Source organism: Notechis scutatus, chromosome 16, assembly GCF_049901735.1.
Source record: "Notechis scutatus isolate UNSWTSFEM ecotype Mainland chromosome 16, rNotScu1.2, whole genome shotgun sequence".
Taxonomy (NCBI): domain Eukaryota; kingdom Metazoa; phylum Chordata; class Lepidosauria; order Squamata; family Elapidae; genus Notechis; species Notechis scutatus.
Window position 1 is genome coordinate 1,167,501 of NC_142024.1, and position 21,441 is coordinate 1,188,941.

Genomic DNA, 21,441 nt, shown 5'->3' on the forward strand with positions numbered 1-21,441 from the left:
CACCCATATGGCATGGAGCATGTGGATGTTGAACCCCGAAAGATTTTGGGGGCGTGTCCCATGCCGAACCCGTCCTTTGCATTGTATATTCCTGCATTGGGTCTGGGTGCATGCAAAGGCATTTTGTGCTTTGCGTAAAGATTTGGCACAGATTTTAACCTCCTTTTGTCCTTTGCATCGTTTATTTGTTTGATTTTCTTTCCTTCTTTCCTTTTTTTCCCATTCTTCCTTTCTTTTATTCCCTCCATCTATCCTTTCCCTTTTCTTTCTTTCTCTTTCTTTTTCTTCCTTCCTTTCTCTTTTTTTCTTTCTTATTTCTCTTTCTTTTTTCCTCTCCATCCCATCTTTCTTTCTTTCTTTCTTTCTTTCTTTCTTTCTTTCTTTCTTTCTTTCTTTCTTTCTTTCTTCTCTTTCTTTCTTTCTCTTTCTTTCCTTCCTTCCTTAACTTTATTTCTTGCTTCCTTTCTTTCCTTTCTTATTTCTCTTTCTTTTTTTCTCTCCAACCCTTCCTTCTACTTTCTTTTCTTTTTCTTTCTTTCTTCCTTTTTCTTTCTTTCTTCCCCACCCTCCCTCTGTCTTTTTCTTTCTTCTATAAATATACACCAGCTAGTAAGACAGTCCAGCATCCGAGATGAAAGGTCACCCTTGACTAAAGTCAAGGAAACATTGCAGATTGCAAAGAAATGTTGTGGCCTGTAAACCTCCCCCTCTCTCTCACTTCCCCTCCCTCCCTCCATTTCTCTCTCCTCTCTCTCCCCGTTTCTCTCTCTACCTCTTTCTCTCTCTCTCCCCTGTTTCTTTCTCTCTAGCTCTCTCTTTTTCTTTCTTTTTCACTCTTATTTTCTTTCTCTCTTCTCTTTCTTTTCTCTCTCTCTTCTGTTCTTCCTCTGCTCACATCTGTAACGTTCACCACCGCTCCGTTCTGGATCAGCTCGAGAGCTCATTATATTCCAAAATAGAGGACAAATTAGATTTTTAGATAATTGCCTTCAATGATTGGGCTGATGATCTCCCGGATTAGCCAGAAATTTAGGAAGAATATTGGAATTTTAGAAGGGATAATTGGACACTAATTCTCTCCCCCCTTGATAAAGACAATGAAACAGACCCCCCTTTTTTTTCTCTCTCTCTCTCCTTTGGGTCTAATTTAAAAAATAAAAATGCCTCCCTGCTCCAAGCCAAACTTCTCTGGCCAGACCTTCACACCCCTCAATCTTTTGGGCCACGAATAGCGGTGCCAAGGAAGGGCCCAGGATGGCATTGCCACCAAACCTCCTCCTCCTCCTCTTCCCACTTCCGCCTCATTCATAACCAAGAGCTTTTTGTGGGTTGTGTGCACCAAACCCTGGCTGTTTTTGAACCACACCGAAGTGTGAAGTTTCACTTTTCTGTTAAAAAAGCAACCTGGGGGGGGGAAAATTGCAGATTTTGGGGGGGGGGGTTGGAAAAGAAATGTCCAGGTCTTGGAATAAAACACCCTTCTCTTCCATCGTGCAATTTTTGTCAAGTTGGTCTCCGCCGGAGGTAAATGCCAAACCGTTTGTGTCAAAAAATAAAATAAGCATTGGGAATATTTTCTTTCTCCCGGGAAAGTGGGAGAAAAAGAAAAAAAGTGACACAAAGCTTTTGCAAGAGAATCAATATCTCCAGAGGTCGATTTTATTTTTATTTTTTTTCCCCATTCTGAAATAAAATCGTTTTCTGGGGTTGGCGAAGGAGAAGAACCCCAAATTTTGAGACTCTGCTGGATTTTAGAGAATTTTAGCCCCGCTTCCTTCGTCCCATCAACACAAATACAGCTTGTCCTTGACTTACGACCAAAACTGACCCCCAAATCGCTAAGTGAGACAGTTCAGATACCACAAGTGTCATAAATACAGGCGGACTTGCAACAGTTCATTTAGTGACTGCTCCAAAGCTACAACAGCCCTGAAAAATGATTCCTCACACTTACGTCCCTGGGGAGTCATGCGAACAAAATTCAGGCGCTCCGCCACTGACTCACAGTTATGACTAACGTGGACCCCCGTTCTGCAACCTTGTGACCAGCAAAGTCTCGCTTAATGATGGAAGGAAGGAATGGCAGGATGGGTCACAAAATGGGTCACAAAACTCAGCAGCTGCCTCGCATAGCCAGGGACGTTTTGGGCTCCGTGGTTGTCATAAGTTGAGGATTCCCTGTATAATTTTTAACAGCGGCCTCTGGAAAAAACCAAACCCACGTAAGCGTCGCCATATAAAATGTGCAAGAACCACCACATTTTTACACAGCGTTTTTTCTCAGTCCTGTAGCATCGTGGCTCCTCGGGGAGTGTGCGTTTTTGTAGCGTTGCGTGGAGGTTTTTTTATTTATTTATTGTTGGAGGTTTTTTTTGGGGGGGGGGTTAAGAAATCCATTAGAAAAAGCAGAGGGGTGTGAAAACTGGAGCCTGATTATGTTCCTCTTTGCATATTAGGTTAAGAGCTGCAAATTGCATTGGGATGCATTGAAAACGTGACCAGAAGCCATTCCCTCGGCTTTCTTTCCTGTTCTTAAAACAATCCCCAAACCACCCTAGGTTGAGTGTGACTTTTTTATTTTTATTTTTAAACCTAACAGGTGATAATATCCTGGCTCATCTTATTCCGGGTTAATTTTTTTCCCCCCTCTGATGTTTAGCCGCATTCTTAAAAAAAACCTTTAAAAAAATAATTATTTTCTACTGACGGAGCAATCTGCATTATTGCCCTGTTGCTTATCCTGCCTTCTGGTGCTTTGGAGGCCAGCTTGAACCCCCTCTTCTTTGGGGCAGCCCCTCAAATATTGAAACGCCCGCTATCCCGCCCCCCCTGGTCCTTTTCTCTAGATTAGAGATTAGCCTTTCATGAAACCTTCCCTCTTTCTGCCTCTTTCCTTCCTTCCTCACTTCTCCTCTTTCTTCCTTCCTTCTTTCCTCCTCCTTTCCTTCTTTCTCCTTCCTTCCTTCCTTCCTTCTTTCTTATTTCTTCCCTATTTCTGCCTCCTTCTTTCCTTCTCTCTTTCTGCTTCCTTCCTTCCTCTTCCTCCTTGCCTTCTTCCTTCCTTCCTTCCCTATTTCTGACTTCTTCCTTCTTCACTTCTCCCTCCTTCTCTTTCTGCTTCCTTCCTTCCTCCTTTCCTTCCTTCTCTTTCTCATTCCTTCCCTATTTCTGCCTCCTTCCTTCCTTCTTCACTTCTCCTCCCTTCTTCTCTCTTTCTCCTCCCTCCCTCCCACCTTTCTCCTTCTGTCCCTCAAGGTCATTCCTTCTTTCCATCGCAAACCCACAAAGCCAAGAGAAGAAACCCATCATGCGCGGCCGGCTGGGGTCTATCTGGGGCTCGGACGTCCAGCCACCTTCCAATGCTCCCCCCTCCCCTTCTTTCCCAAACCCTTGAAAGCAACGTAGCCCCAGACACGTGTCTCCTGCTGCTCAGGGTTCAGACAGGCAAACCCCGGACCTCCCCCCGGCCGTGAAAAACGGGCGCATTGCAGGCCCGGCCAAGCGAGGCGGGAAGGAAGGAAGGAAGGAAGGCGGGCGGCCTTTGCTGGGGGAATCCCCGGTCGGGAAGCCCGTTTGTGCAAAGCGGGCGGAGGGGCGGGGGAATCCCAGCCCCCTTCATCGCCGCCGCCTTTCGCTTGGCACGCTAGCCGAAGAGGCAGCGCCCCCTGGCGTCCTTCGGGGGCGTCTGCCCGGCTTGGCTTCCCACGCCGGCCGGCTTCCCGCCTCCTCCTCCCTCCCCTTGTTCCTTTCCTCCTTTCCTCCTTTCCTCCTTCTCTTTCGTGCTGCTGCAGGATTTGTTGGCCTTGGCAACTGGAGGGTGGGAGGACTTCAAGTCCCAGAATTCCCCAGCCAGTATTAGGTCTTTTCCCTCCCTCCCCCTTCCCTTCCTCCCCTCCCATCTTTTGTCTCTTCCTTCCTCCCCCTCCCTCCCTTCTTTTCCTTCCTTCCTTCCTTCCTTCCTTCCTTCCTTCCCCCTCTCTCCCTTCCATTCTTCCTATTTTCTTCTCACATTCACTCCCTCCGTTTCCTTCCTTCCTTCCTTCCTTCCTTCCTTCCTTCCTTCCTTCCTTCCTTCCTTCCTCTTTTCTTCTTACATTCCCATCCTCCCTTTCCTTCCTTCCTCCCCTCCCTTCTTTTTTTCCTTCCTTCCTTCCTTCCCTCTCTCTCCCTTCCTTCCTTCCTTCCTTCCTCTTTTCTTCTCACATTCACTCCCTCCATTTTCTTCCTTCCTTCCTTCCTTCCTTCCTTCCTTCCTTCCTTCCTTCCTTCCTTCCATCCATCCATCCATCCATCCATCCATCCTTTCTTCTCTCCATCCATTCATTCTGGATAAAGGAGGGAGGGAGGATCAGATAGAAGAGAAGAAGGAGGGAGGGAGGGAGGAAGTATCAGAAAGGAGAGATAAGGAAGGAAAGAAAGGAGAGTAGAGGAAGGGAGAGAGGAAGGAAGGATCAGATGGAAGAGAGGAAGAAGGAAAGAGAGAGGGAGGGAGAAGGAAGTAGGTAGGTAGGAAGGGAGGGAGGGAGGAAGGAAGGTCCAACGCTCCTCCTTCCCGTTCTTCTCCTTCTCCTTCTTCTCCTCCTTCTCTTTCTCCTTCTCCTCCTTCCCATTCTTCTCCTTCTCCTTCTTCTCCTTCTCCTTCTTCTCCTTCGTCTTCTCCTCCTTCTCTTTCTCCTTCTCTTCCTTCCCATTCTCCTCTTCCTCCTTCTCCGTCTCCTTCCCATTCTCATCCTTCTCCTTCTTGTTCTTCTTCATGCAAAAAGTGGTCGCTAGCTCCCTTTTCTCAGTGCCGTCACAACTTCGAACGGTCACTAAACAAATGGTTGTATGGGAAGGACTACCTGCGGTGCCCCTGCCCAGATGCTTCCGAATGCTCCCTCTGCCGCCTTCTCCCCATTTCTCTCCCCACCCCCTCCCGGTCTCTGGAATTCGATGGCAGCCCCCTCTTCCCCCACCCCCACCCTTAGCCCATTAAATCATTCCAAGCTTTCAGGTTGCAAATTGCATGTCTGAATCTGCCAATACAGACCCATAAATCTCTCTGCACTTAGAAGAGCGGGAAGGATAAGTCTGCGTCACAGGCCGAGTGGAGGAAATCGTTCAGGTCTGGTGGGGGGGAAAATAATAATAATAATAATAATAATACTCGACCGATGCCTGAAGTCGTCGGAAGAAAAGTGGAGTGGCTTCCGTTTGACAGCTGCTTGGTTAAGCAGCTCCAGGTGGGTGGGTGGGGCTAGGGGGCAGCTGGGCGGGGCCCGAGACATGGCAGGCCCGACTTTGGCATTGCCAGGGTCAAGGTGGCTATGCCCCTCCCCCCTTTCTCTTGGAATGACCCCAGTCGAAGTTAGGAGGTTGGTGGAGCCTGGTGGGACCAGCAGGTGGAAGGAAGGAAGGAAAGGAAAGGAAAGGAAAGGAAAGGAAAGGAAGGGAAGGGAAGGGAAGGAAGGAAGGAAGGAAGGAAGGAAGGAAGGAAGGAAGGAAGGAAGGAAGGAAGGAAGGAAGGAAGGAAGGAAGGAAGGAAGGAAGGAAGGAAGGAAAGGTAAAATAGGGAAGAAGGAAGGATATGAGAGAAGGAAGGGAAATATGGACAATATTCTAAGAAGGGAGGGAGGGAGGGAGGAAGGAAGGAAGGGAGGAAGGAAGGAGTGGAAGGGAGAGAGGCAGGCAAGCAGGGAGGAAGAAAGGAGGAAGGATATGAGAGAAGGAAGGAAGATACGAAAAATATTCTGGGAAGGAAGGAAGGAAGGAAGGAAGGAAGGAAGGAAGGAAGAAGAAGGAAGGAAGGAAGGAAGGAGAAAGTGGAAGGGAGAGAGGTAGGCAGGAAGGAAGGAAAGAGGAGGGAGGAAGGAAAAGGTAGAAGAGGAAAGGGAAGGAATAATATGAGAGAAGGAAGGTTTGGAAAATATTCTGAAGGAAGGAAGGAAGGAAGGAAGGAAGGAAGGAAGGAAGGAAGGAAGGAAGGAAGGAAGGAAGGAAGGGGAAATTCTTCTCCCCATTTCCTTTTCCTCCTCTTCTCTCCCATCTTTCTCCTTCTCCTGTTTTTTCCTCCTCCTCCTCCTCCTCCTCCTCCTCCTCCTCCTCCTCCTCCTCCTCCTCCTCCTCCTCCTCCTCCTTTCCTTCTTTCTCCTTCTCCCCCACTGCTTCTCTTTCTTTCCTTGCTCCTCCTCCTCCTCCCCCTCCTGGAAATGTTGTTGTATATCTCGACTGAAAGCCGAAAGAAAAACATAGTAGGAACGTAGGACAATTGTCCTGAAATTTATGGCAAATATTGAACTCTCCTCTGGGCCTCACCCTGGCAGGAACCGTGGGATGGGATATTATTTTTCACAGCCTGCGTTAGAGTTGCCAGGACAAATAAACCCCCACCTCTCCTTTATATCACCCAGAGTTGGCAGCCCTCCACAATAGCGGCTTTCCAATTCTTCGCCAAGGAACTTCGGATCCGAGTCCTCTCTTGTCTCCCTTTGGTTGTATTTTCCTTTGCAAAGCCCAAGAGATTCCGCGGAAGGTTCCTTCCGGTTGGGATGGTCCCGGAGAAGAGAATCCGCTCTTTAAAACAAAGGGGAAAGATGAAATGCATCCTAGGTTGGCCTGGACAGGGGATTCCCGCTGCTTACCCATCAGGTCCAAACTACCTTCTTGGTTCAGGACCATGGGGGGGGGGGAGTCTCACAGAGAGGGAGGGTGCAACAGGGAGATAACAAGGCTGAAGAGAATCACTTAAGAGTTGGAAGGGACCCTGGAGGTCTTCTAGTCTAACCCTCTGCTCAGGCAGGAGATCCTTTCTTACAGGATAATAGAGTTGGAAGGGACCCTGGAGGTCTTCTAGCCCAACCTTAGATCAGTTCAATCAGTCAATCGCAATAGAGCCGGAAGGAACCTTTAAGGTCTTCTAGTCCAACCCCCTAGCCAATTTGGGCCTAGAGGAGGGGCCACGAGCCTGGAAAGCAGGAGACAGTGAGTTTTAGTCCCGCCTTAGCCATGAAAGTTGGCTTGGCGACTTTGGGCCATTCACCAGGAGGCGGTGAGTTCTGGTTCCACCTTAATGGTTGATGGTTGAGTTGGTGACTTTGGGTCAGTCAATAACCCTGGACTCTCATCTTTCTGCCCATGTTTCTGTGTCCTGTGGACGATGGTTTATCGGGTGGTTCCTGAGTTTGCAGGAAGGCCAGGCGTCATAACTGGCCTTCTCTTCTCCTGAGGCTGCGCAACGCAACCACCTTCCAGCCTTGGCTCCCTTCAACCATGTCTTCATCTAGGGCGGAATCGCAACCCACTCCGAGAAATTAAATGCACAATCTAATGAGGACGGCTTGTGTCTTTGGAAAGCGAAACACTGACAGAGGGAATTTAGAAGCTCATTTTAAAAAAACAAAAAACCATTTTTTTTTTCCTCCCTCCTTGCTCATCCTGCTGTTCAGGTTGGCGCCACTGACAGCTTTCAGAACTTCTCTTCTCTTTTCTTTTGTGTGTGTGTGTGTTTTGCTGTTGTTTTATGAAGAAAAGCACAGCCTCTGGCTAGAAGTGGCTCCAGCCTGCCAGGAGCGCAGGAACCCTGAGTTGTGTTGCCAAACACACCAGGGGGGGGGGCGTGAGTTGAAGGGAAACGGAGAAGGGAGGAGAAAGCATGCATGTAAATTACAAAGAAGCCCGCTTTAGCAATAGCAACAGCCCTTAGACTGATATACAGTGCAGTTTACAGAGTCAGCCTCTTGTCCCACAACAATCTGGGTCCTCATTTGACCCACCTCAGAAGGACAGGAGGCTGAGTCAACCTGGAGCCTGGTGGGATTCGAACGGCCAAATTGTAGGCAGCCAGCAGTCAGCAGAAGTAGCTTGCAGTACTGCACTCTAACCACTGTGCCACAGAAGCTCCTTGGGTGTTGGGAAGCACGTGCGAACAGGGAGACATGGTGGCTTCTCTTTCGTCAAAGAGGCTGGGTAGTACCATCTTCCACAGGTAGTCCTTGACTTACGGCCGCAATTGGGCCCCAAATTTCCGTTGCTAAGCGAGATGGCTGTGAGGTTTGTTATGCCCCATTTTACGAGCTTTCTTGCCACCGTTGTTAAGTGAATCACTGCAGATGTTTAGTCAGTCAGGCGGTCGTTAAGTGAATCTTGCTTCCCTGTGGACTTTGCTTGTCAGAAGGTTGCAAAAGGGGTTCACGTGACCCCAAGAACACTGCATCCGTCATAAATATGAGTCAGTTGCTGGGAGTCTGGATATTGATCATGTGACTATGGGGATGCTGCCATCTATAGTCTACCTATCTATCATCTCTCTCTCTATCATGTCTCTCTCTCTCATTTATCTGTCAACTATCTTCTACCTATTTATCTATTCTCTACAGTAGGTAGACAGACAGACAGACAGATAGACAGGTGAGTTAGGTTGGGTTGAGTTAATGATTGGGTTTGTATTAGGTTGGGTTGGGTTGAGTTGAGTTGGTTGGGTTTGAATTGGGTTGAGTTGAGTGGAGTTGGTTGGGTTTGAAGGGTTGGGTTGGGTTGAGTTGAGTTGGTTGGGTTTGAATTGGGTTGAGTTGAATTAGTTGAGCTTGAAGGGTTGGATTGAGTTGAGTTGGTTGGGTTTGAATTGGGTTGGGTTGGGTTGAGTTGAATTGGTTGGGTTTGAGTTGGGTTGGGTTGAGTTGAGTTGACTTGGTTGGGTTTGAATTGGGTTGGGTTGAGTTGAATTGGTTTGCCTTCGTTTGAGTTAGGTTGGTTGGGATTGGGTTGGATGGGATTGGGTTGAGCTGATTTGAGCTGATTTGGGTTGGGTTGGGTTGGATTGAATTGAGGGTTGAGTTGGTTTGCTTTAATTAGGCTGAGCTGGGTTGAGTTGAAGACCGAGTTGTGCATTGAGTTGAGTTGGGTTGACCTCATTTAAACAAGCCAAAATCTAGAATCACCATTTATGGCTGGCTGACTGAACCTCTGACTTAGCCATGTAACGAGCAAAATGAAGTTATTTCCTTGGCTCACTCCTGTCTCTTTGTAGCCCAACCTGGGTTTTTGCTCACCCTCCAGAATCCAAGGACACGCCACGGTTGGCCAAAGACGCCACTCTCTGGCCTAGCATGGGGCACAAATTCAATACAGAGAAATGCCTGGCGCCTGATCAAACATCTCTGTTGAAAGAGAGATGAAAGCTGATGCATGGAAATGAGCTTACTTGAACGTAGGGCTGTTCGAGGAATGAAACGAATCTCCTGTGGACTCCTTGAGACTGGAGGACTCTCCTCGATTAAGATGCACAACCCTCACCTGAGCATCTTGAGAATAGAGGAGGCTGGCAAGTTGTCCATCAAAGAGACAGATGAAGAAAAGGGAGACACTTCCCTTGTAGTCATGGCACAGTGGGGAACTGGTTGCACGCCTGTGCGACCCCGGAGTTGGAAACACGTGATCTTCCCATCTCAGAAGATTTCCAATCTTTCCTGTCCCTTTTGGGTCTGGGGTGGGGTGGGGGAGACAAACTCGTGATGAAGATGTGATGTGATGGAAGAAATTGAAAAAAAAAAAGATGTTGAGACTCTGGAAAGAGTGCAGAGAAGAGCAATCAAGATGATTAAAGGGTTAGAGAGTGAAACATACAAAGAACGGTTGCAGATAACAGATCATCAGAGTCGGAAGGGACCTTGTAGGTCATCTAGTCCAACCCCCTGCCCAAGCAGGAGACCCTACACCATTTCTGATAGATGGGAGTCCAGCCTCTTCTCGAAAGCCTCCAGGGATGATGGAGCTCCCACAACTTCCAAAGGCAACTTCTGTTCCATGGGTGGATTGTTCTCCCTCTCAGAAAGTTTCTCCTTATTTCCAGGTTGAATCTTTCCTGGTTCAGTTGCCATCCATTGTTCTTTGTCTGGCCTCCGGGTTGCAGGAATTGGGGGTGTCTAGTTTAATGAAAAGAAGAATTAAGGGGGGACATGATAGCATCTTTCCATGTTTGAGGGGCTGAAAGAAGAGGGGGGTCAACTTATTCCCCAGAGCACCAGAAGGCAGGACGAGAAGCAATGGGTAGAAACTCATCAAGGAGAGAAGCAAACCAGAATTAAGGAGGAATGTCCTGATAGTGAGAACAATTAACCAGTGGAACCACTTGCCACCAGAAGTGGTGAATGCTCCATCACTGGAGATTTAAGAAGAGGCTTGACAGCAATTTGTCTGGAATTGCAAAAGGTCTCCTGCTGGACCAGGGGGTTGGACTAGAAGACCTCCAAGGTCCCTTCCAACTCTGTTATTCTATAATCCCAGATCAATTAAACAGTGGGATATCTGGCCTTCAGACGTTGTAGGTGCTCCATCCCTGGAGGTGTTCAAGAAGAGGTTGGACAACCCCATCTGGGAGGGGTTTCCTGCTGAAACAGGGGGTTGGATTAGATGACCTCCAAGGTCCCTTCCAACTCTGTGATTCCGTAATTCTGTAAGGGTCTCCTTTTGGAGCTGGGGGTTGGACTAGATAACCTCCAAGGTCCCTTCCCACTGTCTCATTCTATGATTCTTTAAGAGAGGGTTTCCTGCTCAAGCAGGGGGTTGGACTAGAAGACCTCCGAGGTCCCTTCCAACTCTGTTACTCGTTTTGCCTGCTGTCTCTCAGGGATCCGACCTTCCCACCAAAAGCCTGGCCCTTCAAAGAGACGGGTTTTTTTGGGGGGGGGGGGTTTGGCCCAGCCTCCTTGGAAAGTGGACTCAACCTGGCCAACTGGCGCTTCTTTTACGGGAGATTAATTGGCTCTATTGGTCTTTTCTGCAAACCGTTTGGGCAGAAAAGAAAGGTTCTCGGATTTATTTTTATTTATTTATTTTTCTGCAAAGCCTTGCGCAGCCGAGCACTCCGGTCTCTGAGAAGTTCAGATCAATTAAAACAATTTACTTTGCGGCTAATGGTTTCAGAGCATTGTAATTTATTAGCGAGTAAATGCCATCCAAAGGGCCCCCCCACCCCCACCCGTTCGCTTGTGCTGGCACAGAGGGAGCCGTAACAAGTTTCTTGGATAAATTAAAGTCTAGGATTTGGGGAACAAGCTTCAATGGCTTGAATAACCTGCCTGCCACTCCGTTTTACGGGCTCCAGAGGTTCGTTTGTTTTTTTGCAAACCATTAAAAACTTCTAATCAGTTCTTTGTATGTGTGGGGGGGGCAGCTTCAAAGGCATGCAAGAATCCAGAGCTGGATTCAGAGTGGGAGTGGGGGAGGAGGAGAAGGTGTGAAGTGAAGTGATGATGATCACTTCGATGTTGGTTTATTCCTTCAACGGTTTCTGCCCTCCCAGGCAAACCGGACCAAAAAAAACCCACAACAGGGTGAAGTAATCCTACTAGGCGATGTTAATAGGATCACGTTAAGTCTGAAAGGACAAACTCACACACCACACACACACACACACACACACACACACACACCCCTGTCAATTTTGGCTGCTTGATCCATTCGGCTGGGTCCTGCTCTTAATGTCTTCCTCCAGCCGTTGAGTGAGTGAGGGCTCCGGCCTCTCTTATCTAATTGCTTTCTCTGCTTTCTCTCTTTCCTCTCGTCCGTCCCCACAAGGTCATCCACGCATCCCTTTACAGCCAGGGAGTTAAAGGGCCTGTGGTCAGCACAAGCACCCCTCCCTGAAGAGAAAAGGAGGCCCACTCCTCATTTAGCACTGATGACGTTTGCTAGTTGGGTCATGAGATGCCTGCAGGAAAACAACCAAGAATTTGGGGCTCGATTCCAGTCGTAAGTCGGGGGCCCCCTGTAGGTCTTGAGATGCTGCGATTATAACCCAGATCAAATGCTGTTTATGGCACTTGCCTGCTTCCCTGGCCTACCTCGCAGGGTTGGCACCCTGTTGGTTTCATCTGCCCTCTTCTTGAAATCCCCATTTGGGCCTGTCGCAAATTAAAAATAAAGTGAGGTGAAGAGACATACGGGGAGACAGGCCCCGCTTCCTACACGTGCCCAGGAAAGCATTCCAATTAACTTAGTGGTGTGAAACAGTTTCTAATTAGGACAGGGACAATTAGTCACACGGGACATGAAGGCAAAAATAGCACCAGAGGGGAAGAAAACAACCCCCCTCGCCTGGAATTGTTCATCCTTCTAAATCCAGCAGAAGTTGGGGAACTGAAGCTGACCAGACGTTAGTCAAACTTCTCTCTTAACTCAGGGGAGTGGTTGAAACTGACCGGTACATGGAAACTGGCAGGTGATACCTGGCAAACAGACAAGGGAGTTTTTCATTATAGGAGGGAGAGAGGGAGGGAGAGAGGGAAGGGAAGAATAACGAAGGAAGAAAGGGAGGGATGAAGGAAAAGAGAAAGGAAGGAAGAGAATGAGGAAGGAAGGAAAGAAAGAAGGAAGGAAGGAAGGAAGGAAGGAAGGAAGGAAGGAAGGAAGGAAGGAAGGAAGGAAGGAAGGAAGGAAAAGGAGAAATACAGGAAGGAAGAGAATGGGAGAGGAAGGAAGGAAGAAGAGGAAGGAAGGAAGGAAAGAGAGAGACAGAAAGGAAAGAAGAGAATGAGACAGGAAGGAAGGAAATGAAGGAAGGAAGGAGGAGAGGGAGGGAGGGAGGGACTTTGGGCTAGCTTGACACTGTCCTCCCATTATAAAAAGATGCCCCACTTCATCCTACATGCTGTTGAAGCAAAATCCTCTCCTTCTATTCTTCCCCAAATAAAGCCAGGGGTTGGACTAGAAGACCTCCAAGGTCCCTTCCAGCTCCCTCATTCTGTATTCTATTCCATGTTCTCAGCTTTAGACTCGCAAGATTCTGTCCACGGAGCCTTCAAATAAAGTAGCATTAGCCCACCTGGTCGTGTGGCCTGGTTGGTCCTGCCTGGTAAGGCTGACACACACACACACACACACTGGATGTGTGCCCGTTTCCCACATCCTCTGTTCCCCCCCACCCCCAATCTGAGAAGGCCCGGCCACGTCAGATCAGCCTTGATCCTCCCTGGGCAACCCCACCCGCCCCGTGTCTTGCTCTGAAGGGAGACGGGTGTTTAGTGACAGGTGCTGGAGGAATCCTTCCCCCCGACAAGCCCTGTCCGATCGCATTTCTTGCCTGCCTTCCTGATATGCCAACATTTGTGTTTCAGGAGCAGCTGGCATGCAGGCAGCTTCAGCTGGCATGCAGGCCGCTCCTGTCACCGGGGTGGATGGAAAAGGCACTCACAAATGTGGCTGTGCACACACACACAAGAGAGAGAGAGAGAGAGAGAGAGAGAGAGAGAGAGAGAGAGAGAGAGAGAGAGAGAGAGAGAGAGAAGAAGAGAAGAAGAAGAAGAAGAAGAAGAAGAAGAAGAAGAAGAAGAAGAAGAAGAGAAGAGAAGAAGAAGAAGAAGAAGAAGGAGGAGGAGGAGGAGGAGGAGGAGGAGGAGGAGGAGGAGGAGGAGGAGGAGGAGGAGGAGGAGGAGAAAAGAAGGAGAAAGGAAGGAAAGGAAAGGAAGAATAAGTGCAAAAGAGAGACATAAAAGAGAAAAGGACAGAGAGGGAGGAAGGAGGGAGGAAAGAAAAAGAAGGAAGAACAGAAGGAATAACTGCAAGAGAGACATAAAAGGAAGAGAGAAAGGTCAAAGAGGGAGAAGAGAAGGAGGGAAGGAAGGAGGAAAGAGAAAGAAAGAAAGAAAGAAAGAAAAAGAAAGAAAGAAAGAAAGAAAGAAAGAAAGAAAGAAAGAAAGAAAGAGACCATGTGCAAGAGAGAGACATGAAAGAAAGAGCAGGAGAGAGGGAGAAGAAGGAGGGAGGGAGGAAAGAAAAAGAAAGAAAGAGAAAGAAAGAAAGAAAAAGAAAGAGAGCATATGCAAGAGAGAGAGATAAAAGGAAAAAGAGCAGGAGAAAGAAGAAGAAGAGGGAGGGAGGGAGGAAAGAAGGAAAGAGAGAGAAAGGGAGAATTTCATTCCATCTCAATCTTGGGACCTTTAAGTTGGGTGGGCTTCAATTCCCACTTGAAGTCGGTATAACACTTGGAAGGGGCCTTGGAGGTCTTCTAGTCCAACCCCCTGCTCAAGCAGGAGACCCTCATGGGTGAATATTAGCATCTACTCCCACCTGCCACCAAGGGTTTAGCTTTCCTCCGTTTTCTCTCGGCCCACCCACCCTTTAAATTTTCTTAAGGACCCTCCACCAACAGCAGAAGTTTTCTCCGCTGGGAGATGTCAGAACGAGGATTTAAAAACGGAGCAGCTGTTGTGTTCGGCCATCTTGGGAAAAACACAATGACTAACTCGGAATATTTTCCGGTGAATAAGCCCGTCTAGAAAGGGGGTGCTAACGTTCAGTCAGCCCCTCCAAAAAAACACAGACTTAATGATCACAACGGAGCCCAAAATACCTATCGCTAAGCAAGACCGTGGATGTGAGCTTGCCCCGTTGTGCGACCTTTCTTGCCCCCGTTGTTAAGCGAGACCACTGTGGTTGTTAAGACAGAAACAACAGGGGCTACGAGAACCTGGCTTCTTCACTTAACAACGGTGGCAAGGAAGGTTGTTACAAAGGGGGGGCAAAACTCACTTGACAAAGGTCTAAGTTGAGCAAGAGGAATTTGGGGCTCGCTTGTGGTCGTAGGTCGAGGAAACCAAGTCACATTGGTCAGATAAGAGACAGCATAGCCTGCAACTGCACAAGAGCTGGGAAAAGAACCTCGGAAGAGACCCTCCCTAGTTTCTCAGGCTGTAAAGGAGACAGCGGGAGAATTGCACTTTCAGATTTGCAAGGTTCTTGTCGTAAGCGGGAAAGACCTTGGGAGACCGGGAAAAAGAGACCCAGGCAAGGGAATGGTCAGGTAAGAGTCAGCTGAGCCCTCAGCTGCATAATGGGTGGAGAAAAGAGACTCAGGAGGGACCCTCCCTAGTTTCTCAGGCTGTAAAGGAGACCAGGGGAGACTTGTATTTTCAGGCTTGCAAGGTTCTTGTAGGGCTAGATGAGAAGGACCTTGGGAGAGGAGAAAAGGAGACCCAGCCAAGGGGATGGTCAGATAAGAGACTGCATAGCTGCACAATGAGCGGAGAAAGGGACTCAGAAGAGACCCTCCCTAGTTTCTCAGACTATAAAGGAGAAGGCAGGAGAATTGTCTTTTCAGACCTGCAAGGTTCTTGCAGCACAGCCAAAAGAACGGTCAGATAACAGACAGCTGAGCCCTCCACTGGGTAACAGAAGGGGCAAGAGTCTCAAAAGAGAGACCCTCCCCAGTTTCTCAGGCTGCAAAGGACACAGGGAGGGGAAGAGTTGTCCTTTCAAACTCAAGCACGATTCCGTCACTCCAGCTTTACAAGGAAGCGGAGTCAGCTCATCCGGCTGCGATTCCTATCTGGCTTTACCCCGCCAGTCTTCCGCTCAGCTCCCTTTTCTTTTCACCACCGTCGCTTCCTGCCCTCTGCACGGTGCGCGAGGTACTAAAAAGAAGAAGGGGTGGGCAGAAGAAAGGTGACGGGAAACTGAAGTGCCAGCTCGCCAAGAGATAAGAGCTGGCACCATCTGACCCGAGAAGCTGGATTTGCTGTGGCAGCCGCCGTTGATATAAACCTTGGAGCACTCGGTGAATGTCAGCTTGGCTTTGCAATTAAAATGTCTCCTTTTCCGACGTATCTATTGTTTCGTCCCCGGCTCAGGTTGGATGTTGGAGAGAAGAGCCAGTCGAGGGTTCAAGTACGACCCGGGTATTTCTGGGCAACGGGACAAAAATTGAGGGTTATCTGTGTAACTCATCAATCTCAGGCTTAATTTCTTTTTTTCCATCTTCTATTTTTAAATACCTCTTCTGCTTATTGATGACTAATTTATTCCAGAGTATTCGATTTGCTAAAGTATAGGCGGTCCTTGACTTACACCCCCCACATTTCAGTGGCAAAGTGTTCCACTTCCACCCCCCCTCCGTCTCCCATTTTACAACCTTTCTTGCCAGGGTCGTTAAGGGAAACGCTGCACTTCTTTAGGGAGCGAGGCTGTCATTAAGCGGTTTTCATCCTGTTTCCTGCCCACGTTGCTAAGCGAACCCCTGCGGAGGTTCAGTGAGTCACACGGTCGTTAAGTGAATCTGGATTTCTCCCTTGGCTTTGCTCATCAGAAGATTGAAAAAAAAAAAGGGGGGGGGGAACTCACGTGACCCCAGGATGCTGCGGCCATCATAAATACAAGTCAGTTGCCAAGCACCCTGAATTTCTGATCACGTGGCCATGAGGCTGCCGCAGTCGTCATAAGTGCGAGGACTGGTCTTAAGTCCACTTTATTCAATGTTGTAACTTTCAATACCGATGCAAGTTGCCACTTCAGCCCTTCCAGTCTCTGGGCTGCATTTCCCAACATGCATATGAACAGGGAGGAATATTTGGGGTCTGGGGTCTCCTGGCTATCCTTTGCATTAAGGAGGAAACCCCCCCCGCTCCCCTCCTCTCCCCGTCACTCCAGCTCCTGTAAGTGCTCGTTTTATAGCTGTCAACTCCAGGGATGATGGGTGGGAGAGCTAATACCCCAAAAGATGGAAGGGAAATTCTACGGGATTTTGATGGATGAAGGAAGGGGAGCCGAGAGGACAGGATGAAATATCGGAGAGAGACAAGACACCAAATGGGTTGGTTAAGGGAAGAAAGGAAAGCGCGGGCAGGTGTAAGGGTGGAGGATATCTGTTGCAGCAAGAGGACTTGTGAAAAGGGTAATGGAGCTGGAAGGGTCCCCAGAGGTCATCCAGCCCAAACTACCACTTTTGGAACAATTAGGTACTAGCCCAGGGGTCAAGTGAAATCTCTTCTTCTTCTTCTTCTTCTTCTTCTTCTTCTTCTTCTTCTTCTTCTTCTTCTTCTTCTTCTTCTTCTTCTTCTTCTTCTTCTTCTTCTTCTTCTTCTTCTTCTTCTTCTTCTTCTTCTTCTTCTCCTCCTCCTCCTCCTCCTCCTCCTCCTCCTCCTCCTCTTCCTCCTCCTCCTCCTCCTCCGTCTCTTCCTCTTCCTCCTCCTCTTCCTCCTCCTCCTCCTCCTTGAAATGCAGACTAGCAATATTCCTTGCCCAATGGGGAATCCTTTCTGGTGGTGGAGGGCTTTTTTTATTTTGGGGGGGGGGGGGCTGGGGCAAGCTTAACAGAGGACGGGCAAACTGACAATGTCATGGTTCTTCCTTGAACAGTGGTTTCCTTTGGTGTCAAAGCGTCTTTGAGATGCGACGTCCCTCCCCAACACAGCAAGACCAGCCAAATAACTAATTAAGTGAAAGAAGCTGAGAGAGACAGTTTGGGGAAGCCATCGCTAATTGTGGTGGTTGTTTTAATCACTAGAGGCCAGCCTGAATTATACATGAATGGCCTTCAAACTCTCCACTCTTCTCGTGCTCCTGTTCTTCGGGAGTCATGCGGCAGCCATGCTCAGAAATGGAAGGGTGGATGTTTTGGAGAGCCTCTACTTGGCTCAGTCAGATGTTTCCGGGTTGACTTCTGAAATTTCCACCGCTGGATGGTTCCACCACCACCACCCCCCATCTGGAATTTTGATCTAGAACCTCTTAAACTGGGGGTTCCATTTTGGAAGATCATCGCTGGGAGTTTTCAAGAAGAGACTGGACAGCCCTTTGTCCGGGGTGGTGTAAGATCTCCTGCCTTAGCAGGGGGTTGGACTAGAAGACCTCCAAGGTCCCTTCCAGCTCTATGATTCTATGGATGGATGGATGGATGAACAAATGAGAGAAGAGAGAGAGGGAGATGGATAGATGGGTGGGTGGATGGATGGATAGATAGACAGACAGACAGACAAGCAGATAGATAGACAGGCAGGCAGGCAGATAGGTAGAAAGGTAGATAGATGTAGATAGATAAAGAGAGAGAGAAAGATGATAGACAGAAAGACAGTAAATAGGATGGCAGATAGATAGATAGATAGATAGATAGATAGATAGATAGATAGATAGACAGACAGATAGATAAATAGATAAATAGATAAATAGATAGATAGATATGGATAGATATAAAGCAGGGGGTTGGACTAGAGGACCTCCGAGGTCCCTCCCAACTCTGTTATTCTGACTTCAGAGGGCCGGCTCTACTAAGACCCATCCCCCAATCCCTGCCAGTCTTGGCTGGGAGCGGGTACAAAGCGGGCACTGCCCTGTCCATCTCAGCTCTGGCCCTTTGCCCTCGATCCGTCTTTTCCTTTGATGCATCGCCAGGCCTGTCTGAAGGACGAGCAATTAATTGCCTTCCCGGCATCTATTCATTATTTACAAAAAAAAAAATAAAAAATTTCTCATTTAGTGCAACTGCTTATTTGCAACGGTCTCCTTCCAACCAAAACCTAGCAGCTCCCCCCCCCACACACACACACTTTCCTTTTTCTTTTTTGCCAAACGGCTCCAGTGCCAACGTTAGCCGGGCCTTGCAACGGCCTTAATGAAACATTAAGACTCTTAATTACACCATTATCCTGTTTATTTTTTATAAATAATTCCGCCGCAGTCATTAAAGTGGGTGAATTTGGGAAGAGAATGACTTTCCGGAGAGAAATAGAGGAGTTTGTGTGGTTTTTTGGGGCTGGTTGTTAGCTGTGGGATTTTTTCTTCTTCTGAAGAAGAATATTTTTCCAACTTTTAGTAAGAACTCCAAGTTGAAATTTTATATATATATATATATATTTTACTGGAATAGTTTCTTGCAGAAAAAGCAACTTAAGAGGTATTAGAGTTATGCAAACAGTCAGGCTGAGCTGTCCGTGGTGCTGATAGATTGCTTGGATGGCTTTGTGTTGTTCCTTTTTAATGCCCATTTAAGAATGCAAGTTTTTACTCTGGAGTAAATGCTGAAATTCACCCCTGGGGAGTTTTACTCAGCCCCATCCCTGCCTCTCTCAGCAACTAAAATATCACCTGCATTTTCGAGTGCATCTTAAAAGCCGCCCCCATAGTTTTTCCAATATGAGACAGGCGGCAAATAAATTTAATAAATAAATCTTCCAAGGCTTTGAGGAACTAGAAAAAGAAGCTCACATTCTCAGAATTACAACCTGCCTTTTTTGCTTCCCCAAGGATTTTTCAAATCAGACCCATTCATGGATATATAGGTTGTCCGTCAATCTAATTTCAAATATTCAACCGTTGTTTGGTTTGGGCTGAATCTTCCAGCTGTCATTCTAAAGAATTTTTTTTTATTGAATTCAACTTTAGCTTCCAAAATGATTTTCACCTTTATTTCAAACAGGGCAGATTTGGTTAAAAGAGGAATAAATCTCTCCAAAAAAGGAGAGTGCAGGCCATGGAGTTGGCAGAGTGTGTGTGTGAGAGAGAGAGGGGGGGGAGAGAGGGAGAGACAGAGACAGAGAGGGAAGGAGGGAGGGAGGGAGAGGGAGGGAGGGAGCCTGGGCCGGCCATCCGCCCTCAGATGGTCAGTCAACAGCCCCCAGGTCTGGAGGTGGCTGATGAGGAAGAGGAGGAACAGCTGGGTCCAGTGCCTGACGCCTGGATACGCAGAAGGCAGAGGAGAGGAGAGCAGTGGAAATCTATGGGCCGGTCCTTGGGACGGAAGATCCACCGCTGCTAGCGAAGCCCCCACCTCTAAAAGGCAGGGGGCGGAGATGAATAGATCTGGCAGACAACTATTCATTTCCCGGCCGGCCGGACTTGTTAGCCTGCGGTGAGAGAGGAACTGTTTGCCGGGGCAACCGGCATTCCTAATTAAAGGAATCTTTGAGTCCACTTCACGGGGTTTGTTGTGTTTGGGCAGCCGGGTCGGAACAACAACCTTTGTGTCTCTGCTCTCTCTAGAACCCCGATATCGTGCTGGTGCACTACTTGAACGTCCCCGCCATCGAAGACTGCGGGAAGCCATGTGGCCCCATCCTCTGCTCCATCAACACCGACAAGAAGGAGTGGGCCAAATGGACCAAGGAGGAGCTGATTGGCCAACTGAAGCCCATGTGTGAGTACCACCACGGAGGGTGGGTTTGTTGGGAGGGAGGCTGGTAAACGGGGGGAGGAGGGGTTCTTGAAGGCATCTAGGTATCCTTGGGATGGCCCCGCTGAAGACTCCTCCGAGCCCCTTTTCCTGGTCGCTTCTTGGCTGCCAGGATGGGTAGGCCGTCCCGGATCTCTGGTTTTTCCTTCTCACACCTAGGGGGTGACATGAGAGCATCTACCCGTAGTTGAGGGGCTGCCCCCCCCCCCAAAAAAAGGGGGTTTCCTCCTTATTTTCCAAAGTACCAGAAGGCCAGGAGAGAAGCAACTTGGAATTAAGGAGGAATGGCCTGACATTGAGAGCAATTTACCCGTGGAACCGCTTGCCACCAGGAGGTGTGGCTGCTCCATCACTTGAAGTTCTCAAGAAGAGACTGGACAGCCATTTGACTGGAATGGTACTATAGGGCTTCCTGCCTGAGCAGAGGGCTGGACTAGAAGACCTCCGAGGTCCCTTCCAACTCTATTATCCTCTAAGAAGGTGTCTCCTGCTTGAGCAGGGGGCTGGACTAGAAGACCTCCAAGGTCCCTTCCAACTCTATTATCCTCTAAGAAGGTGTCTCCTGCTGGAGCAGGGGGCTGGACTAGAAGACCTCCAAGGTCCCTTTCAACGCCGTGCCCATCGGCTGAGACACATTCGCCCCCCCCAAAAACCCAATTCCTGATTTTATTTCATTTCATTTTGCAAGCAGCTCTCACCGTCCCCCCCAGCCCTCCGAGGTAGCTGCCCTGACCTGGAACCCAAGGGCAAACCTGCAAAAACCCACCCACCCTTAAAACACACCTGCACACGCATGCACACACACACACACACACACACACACCCAGAGAGAGGAAACGGGGGCTGGGACTTTTGGAGACGAGGTTGACATCTGTCCGAGCTCAGCTTTGCTGCTGCTGCTGGGAAGGTAACCGGATTTGGAGATCTGCAGTGCGTCAGGAAGGGGAGGAAGGAGGGGGGAAAAGGAGACCCATAAACGGTCGTAAATCTCTTTATGCTTTGTGACGGAGGCGATGGGGGGGGGGAGTTCTGCCCGATTATTCTGCATTTGCACACTCGGCCGTCTCGCACACCCCAGGAGAGAAACCTCTCTCTCTTTCTCTTTCTCTCTCGTTCTCTCTCTCCATCCCTCCCCCTCTATTTCTCTTTCCTCCCTCTCTCTGTCTCGCTCTCCCCTTTCTCTCTCCCTCCCTCCCTCTCTTCTTCCTCCTTTTTCTCTCTCTCCTCCTGTTTCTTATTCTCTCTCCCTCCCTCCCCCTCTCTTCCTTTCTCCCTCTCTTTTCTCTCTCTCTTTCTCTCCCCCTCTCCTTCCCTCCCTCTCCCTGTCTCTCTCCCTCCCTCTTTCTCCCCCTCCCTCTCTCCTTCCCTCCCTCTCCATCTCTCTCACCCTCCCTATTTTCTCTCTCCTCCGTTTCTTTCTCACTCTCCCTCCCTCCCTGTCTCTCTCCCCCTTTTTTCCCTTCCCCCCTCTCTTCTTCCTCCTCCTTTCTCTCTCTCTCCTCCTCCTGTTTCTTTCCTTTCTCCCC

At 48.6% G+C, this 21,441-nt stretch overlaps 1 protein-coding gene across 5 annotated transcripts in view; it reads left to right on the forward strand.

Moving 5' to 3' along the window:
- CAMTA1 (calmodulin binding transcription activator 1) overlaps positions 1 to 21,441 on the forward strand; it is a 256,312-nt gene that overhangs the window by 197,667 nt on the left and 37,204 nt on the right. For all 5 annotated transcript variants that reach the window (XM_087944632.1, XM_087944631.1, XM_087944634.1 and 2 more), the window contains one exon: positions 19,726 to 19,879. Coding sequence is in view for 1 of the 5 variants with exons in the window: in XM_087944635.1 (XP_087800761.1) it covers positions 19,726 to 19,879 (154 nt within the window). In the remaining 4 variants the exon portion in view is untranslated. The remainder of the gene's footprint in view (positions 1 to 19,725; positions 19,880 to 21,441) is intronic.